The 6,000-nt window shown below is 42.5% G+C and overlaps 1 protein-coding gene across 1 annotated transcript in view; it reads left to right on the top strand.

The window, feature by feature from the left end:
- The first annotated feature begins 1,095 nt into the window (after window positions 1–1,095).
- LOC141085896 (calcium-activated chloride channel regulator 3A-1-like) overlaps window positions 1,096–6,000 on the top strand; it is an 86,277-nt gene continuing 81,372 nt past the window's right edge. Inside the window, exon 1 of the mRNA XM_073571513.1 lies at window positions 1,096–1,285. Coding sequence (XP_073427614.1) covers window positions 1,130–1,285 — 156 coding nt within the window. The 5' untranslated portion in view covers window positions 1,096–1,129. The remainder of the gene's footprint in view (window positions 1,286–6,000) is intronic.

Raw genomic sequence — 6,000 nt, 5'->3', positions numbered from 1 at the left:
ATAGTCCTCTGACCGAGGTCTAAGCAGTTAAGGTTCACGCCAAGTTGGCATAGGGAGATTTATTGGCCTTAGGCCTCTTTCACACATCCGGCGTTGCAAATCCGGTATGGTGCGGTGAAAAGAAGGAGAGCCGGATGCGGCTGGGAACGCAGGGATCGGAAAGGTATGCGGCGCAACTTACGGCGCCGGATGCTGTAAAGAAGGCGCCGGTGAGGAGGGGGGGCGAGAGCGCTCCAGGCATGCGCACAGGGTCAAATGGTGCATGCGGCGGCCGGATCAGGTGTAAGCGTGATCCGGCGGCCGGAATGTGCCATATAGTAACATTGTCCCACAGAGCCGGGAGGGCCGCATCCGGCCATGTCCGGCTTTTTGCGCCGGACAAAAAAACGCTGCAGCATGCGTCCCGTCCGGCCGCCGGACGGGAGAATTCTGCCGGATCCGGTAAAAACCGGAACAAACGGAAGCACATGCGGTGCAATCCGGCGCATGTGCTTCTCAATGACAAAAAACGCATCCGGCGTTAAACAAAAAAAGGATCCGTTTTTTTAAACACATGCCGGATTGTGCCTGACGGCACAAACCGGATGTGTGAAAGTAGCTTTAGAAGCCCTGTCACAGTTTTTACAATCTGTTTCATCAGTGATTTTCTCTCGTATGAAAAGAGAAATTTTCGACGCTCTCACACTGCAATTTTAAAAAAGGACAGCGCATGGATTTTGGTTTTTGAAAATTTCAAAAAAGTCACTGTGAACATGGCTTATGATGAGTTATAGGCCATGCTCATTTCCATTAAACCATGATTGTTTTCCCATGACAATCGCTCGCCAAAAATTAATACCCTTTCTGGCCTTTGTTTATACCAAAAACTTGCAAAAATACATGAACATACTTGTAAACTTTTTTTTTTTTTTTTAATAAAATCAACTTCTAGTTTGTAGGACATAATAAACCTTGTGCATGACATCGCAGATATCCTACATGGGATAGGACCTTCAGGAAACCAGTGGATTATACCTCCCCCCCCAAAAAAAGCCCCAAACCGGTTTCTTACACTGCCACACCCTGACTTGCGTAATGCAGAGAGAAAATTAACTTTCAAAGCAGAATAGTAGGAAGATGTTCATGGATCATGCAAGCTGCCGCCTATCTCCTGAGAGTAGTATCGATGTACTGGACGTTACAGGTAGTATCAAGTGTGCAGCTCCGAGACCATGGCTATGAGAATGTGATTATTGCTATTCACTCACAAGTGCAAGAAAATCCACAAATTATCACAGCAATTAAGGTAAGGAGCGGGAGATTCTGACATTATCCAGTCATTGCACATACGTTGTCAACCTGATCCAGTATATGCAGAATGTACGTTTCTAAAACCTTTGAGTGAAACGTTTGAAATTCAACTTTCTCGGTTCACCAAATTTTTGGAAAAATTATTTTGTGCCAAACCAATTTGCTACAAATGGAAAGTGCTGAAAAAACTCCGATTGCCCTTAAAGGATGTGTGTAACACTCTGAGGTCCCTTAGGACTGTATACAACCCCTTTTGAACTTTGTTAAAGCAAATATGCTCTATTCTAATTAAAAACATTTTTAAAGTATTCCCCTTTTGGGAGCAAATGCATGTCATTTGTGTTTTTTACACATGTGGTGTATACGCAAGAAGCCATGCTTTTTGCTTGATGCTAACATTACGCCTGTCCACCCATAAGCAATTGATCATGCAGCTTACCATGTTGGCCAGCACAACCAACACCCTCGTTGGTTCCGATGCAATGGTTGGTCATAATAGCAAGCCTCATAGTCAGTGTGAAATTGATGACAGTCAGCCTTGTCCTATGCCTGTTTGTAGGATAAATCAATGTTTTCCACATTCACTTGCAGTTCCTCCTTTTCCCGATGCTACTGAATGTAATATTAATTCTTAATGTATACGATATCCCCGGGGTGGCTGTGAACATGTAGAAGTTGCTTTTCTTCCTAGCGTTTTGCAAGTGTAATTAGCTTGCAGAATACTAGTGTTTTCCAAGCGATCTGTGGAAAACTGATTGACAGGTTGGTCACCTATGCAGCATCAGTAGTAAAGATAGGATGTAAAAAATAATAAAAAAAATAAAAAATATTGTTATTCTCACCTTCCGACGGCCCCCGATCTGCTCTGCGGCGCTCCCGAAATCTTCCGATCCCAGTAAAGCTTTGCGCGAAGGACCTGCGATGATGTCACGCTCGCAAGAGCGCAACGTCATCAGTGGTCATTCATTATTGGGACCGGAAGATGCCGGGAGCGCCGCAGAGCAGATCGGGGGCCGTTGGAAGGTGAGAATAACAATATTTTTTATTTTTATTCTATTTTTTTACACGATTATGGTACCCAGGGCCTGGAGGAGAATCTGCCCTTCTCCAGACCCTGGGTACCCTCCGCACATTGAGCGCTCACTTTACGCATGGTGGGCATAGCCACATGCGTAAAATGATCCTTTCAATGCAATCCTATTGGTGCCAAATCCCCGCGATTCCGCAAAAAGAATGAGCATGTTGTGGATTTTTCCGCTATGCGATTCCGCAGCGGAAAATCCGCAGCATTAGCACAGCATTGTGGAATCCCATAGGATTGCATGGGATGCGTTTTTTTGCGTTTTCGCGGCTATTCCATGTGAAAAAAAAACGCAGCGGAAATGCAAAAAAAACGCAACGTGTGCACACTGCCTAAACCTTAAGAGAAATAACTGAGGTCAGGAAATCACAAAAACAAACCAAGAAAAAAGAAAACCCCTAAAAAATACCTTTTAATTCAATAATTTATCAAAAAGCAATATCAAAAAACAACAAACAAAAGGGTGGTAGGATCAGACAGGTACTTGTCCACAAAAATCTAAATAGATACAAAAGTCAAAAAAGGGGGAACTAGTCTCACCCTATTGGGCCCTAACATTGGCCCTACCTGACTGCGGAGGTTGGCACCCTAGTTATTGACGATGTGGCGCCCCCTCTCAATGTCGGTAGCCCTGAGAGCCCTAGAACACCCTACAAACAAAGCAAAAAGGTGGGATATACAGAAAAAACACACACACACACACACACACACACACACACACACACACACACACACACACACACACACACACACATATAAACAACCGAAAAACACCCCCTAGTGGGGAGACAAAAAATGTTTCCTTTGAGAATATTTTATCTCAAAGTGTTAAAGTGCTAATGTGCTGTAAACTTATCTCGGAGTAAAAAATGCTGAAAATGCAGAAAATGGACTTATCTCGGAGTAAAGAATACTGCTATGCTGTAAAAAATAGACAGGAGGTAGGGTCAATGCCCACAAAAAAGTGGCTGTCTCCAAAAATATTTTTATATAAAAAAAAGGTGTGCCTCAAAAAACGTACAAGTAGAGGCCCTGGACCAACGGTTAAATTAACCCAATATTAGGCCATACCTTAAATAGTTATATCAATATGCAGCTTGATTGAAATTAATCAAATATGGAATATTTAGGATGAAATTGACTCCAATCAAGTGCTGTCCACAGGGTATGGCATGGCCATGCAACATGGAGTGATAGCCTTCCTTATTCAAAATCCCTTTTACCTTGTACAAATATCCCACTTTGCCAGAACCAAGGCAACCCCAGACCATCATATTGCCTCCAACATGCTTGACAGATGTACTTGTCTTGTTGCTCTGCTGTGCAGCGGGGCCTCCCACTTCTCTTTCTACCCTGGTTAGAGCCTGTTTGTGCTATCCTCTGAAGGGAGCAGTACACACTCTTGTAGGAAATGTTCAGTTTCTTGGCAACTTCTCACATGGAATAGCGTTCATTTCTAAGAACAAGAATAGACTGTCGAGTTTCACATGAAAGTTCTTTTTTTCTGGACATTTTGAGAGTTTAATGGAACCAACAAGTGTAACGCTCCAGATTCTCAACTAGCTCAAAGGAAGGTCGGTTTTTAGCTTCTCTAATCAGCCAAACTGTTTTCAGCTGTGCTAACATACCGTACATGCACAAGGGTTTTCAAGGGTATTCTAACCATCCATTAGCCTTCTTACACAGTTATCAAACACAAAGTACCATAAGAACACTGGAGTGATGGTTGTTGAAAATGGGCCTCTATACACCTACTGTATGAAGATATTGCATTACAAACCAGATGTTTGCAGCTAAAATAGTCATTTACCACATTAACAATGTATAGAGTGTATTTCTGAAACATTTAATATTAGCCTCATTGGAAAAAAAACTGTGCTTTTCTTTAAAAATAAGGAAATTTCTAAGTTACCCTAAACTTTGGAACGGTAGTATAGATAGATATGGATATCGGATGGTGCGATGCAGGAGAGGGATGAGGAGAAATAACAATAAGACAAGCAGCAGAAGATAATGCTGATTTATATGAATACAATTGTAATCTGGGTTTGGTAGTACTAATGCTTGAATGGTTAGTGCCTGTGAAGTTGGTGGGGTTTCTTCTACTGTTAATGACTCCCACATTCTCATTACTACAGTTGTGGCCAAAAGTATTTACACCCCTGCAATTCTGTCAGATAATACTCCGTTTCTTCCTGAAATTGATTGCAAACACAAATTCTTTCGTATTATTATCTTCATTTAATTTGTCTTAAATGAAAAAACACAAAAGAGAATGAAGCAAAAAGCAAAACATTGATCATTTCACACAAAACTCCAAAAATGGGCCAGACAAAAGTATTGGCACCCTCAGCCTAATACTTGGTTGCACAACCTTTAGCCAAAATAACTGCGACCAACCGCTTCCGGTAACCATCAATGAGTTTCTTACAATGCTCTGCTGGAATTTTAGACCATTCTTCTTTGGCAAACTGCTCCAGGTCCCTGTCATTTGAAGGGTGCCTTCTCTAAACGGCCATTTTTAGATCTCTCCACAGGTGTTCTATGGGATTCAGGTCTGGACTCATTGCTGGCCACCTTAGAAGTCTCCAGTGCTTTCTCTCAAACCATTTTCTAGTGCTTTTTGAAGTGTGTTTTGGGTCATTGTCCTGCTGGAAGACCCATGACCTCTGAGGGAGACCCAGCTTTCTCACACTGTGCCCTACATTATGCTGCAAAATTTGTTGGTAGTCTTCAGACTTCATAATGCCATGCACACGGTCAAGCAATCCAGTGCCAGAGGCAGCAAGGCAACCCCAAAACATCAGGGAACCTCCGGCATGTTTGACTGTAGGGACAGTGTTCTTTTCTTTGAATGCCTCTTTTTTTCTCCTGTAAACTCTATGTTGATGCCTTTGCCCAAAAAGCTCTACTTTTGTCTCATCTGACCAGAGAACATTCTCCCAAAACGTTTTAGACTTTTTCAGGTAAGTTTTGGCAAACTCCAGCCTGGCTTTTTTATGTCTCGGGGTAAGAAGTGGGGTCTTCCTGGGTCTCCTACCATACAGTCCCTTTTCATTCAGATGCCGACGGATAGTACGGGTTGACACTGTTGTACCCTTGGATTGCAGGGCAGCTTGAAGTTGTTTGGATGTTAGTCGAGGTTCTTTATCCAACATCCGCACAATCTTGCGTTGAAATCTCTTGTCAATTTTTCTTTTCTGTCCACATCTAGGGAGGTTAGCCACAGTGCCATGGGATTTAAACTTCTTGATGACACTGCGCACGGTAGACACAGGAACATTCAGGTCTTTGGAGATGGACTTGTAGCCTTGAGATTGCTCATGCTTCCTCACAATTTGGTTTCTCAAGTCCTCAGACAGTTCTTTGGTCTTCTTTCTTTTCTCCATGCTCAATGTGGTACACACAAGGACACAGGACAGAGGTTGAGTCAACTTTAATCCATGTCAACTGGCTGCAAGTGTGATTTAGTTATTGCCAACACCTGATAGGTGCCACAGGTAAGTTACAGGTGCTGTTAATTACACAAATTAGAGAAGCATCACATGATTTTTCGAACAGTGCCAATACTTTTGTCCACCCTCTTTTTTATGTTTGGTGTGAAATTATATCCAATTTGGCTTTAGGAC

The sequence above is a fragment of the Dendrobates tinctorius genome, unplaced genomic scaffold (genome assembly GCF_039654945.1).
Source record: "Dendrobates tinctorius isolate UK_male_01 unplaced genomic scaffold, ASM3965494v1 ptg000029l, whole genome shotgun sequence".
NCBI classification, from domain to species: Eukaryota; Metazoa; Chordata; class Amphibia; order Anura; family Dendrobatidae; genus Dendrobates; species Dendrobates tinctorius.
The sequence above is the reverse complement of the archived record's forward strand: the minus strand, read 5'-3'. Positions and strand labels throughout refer to the sequence as shown.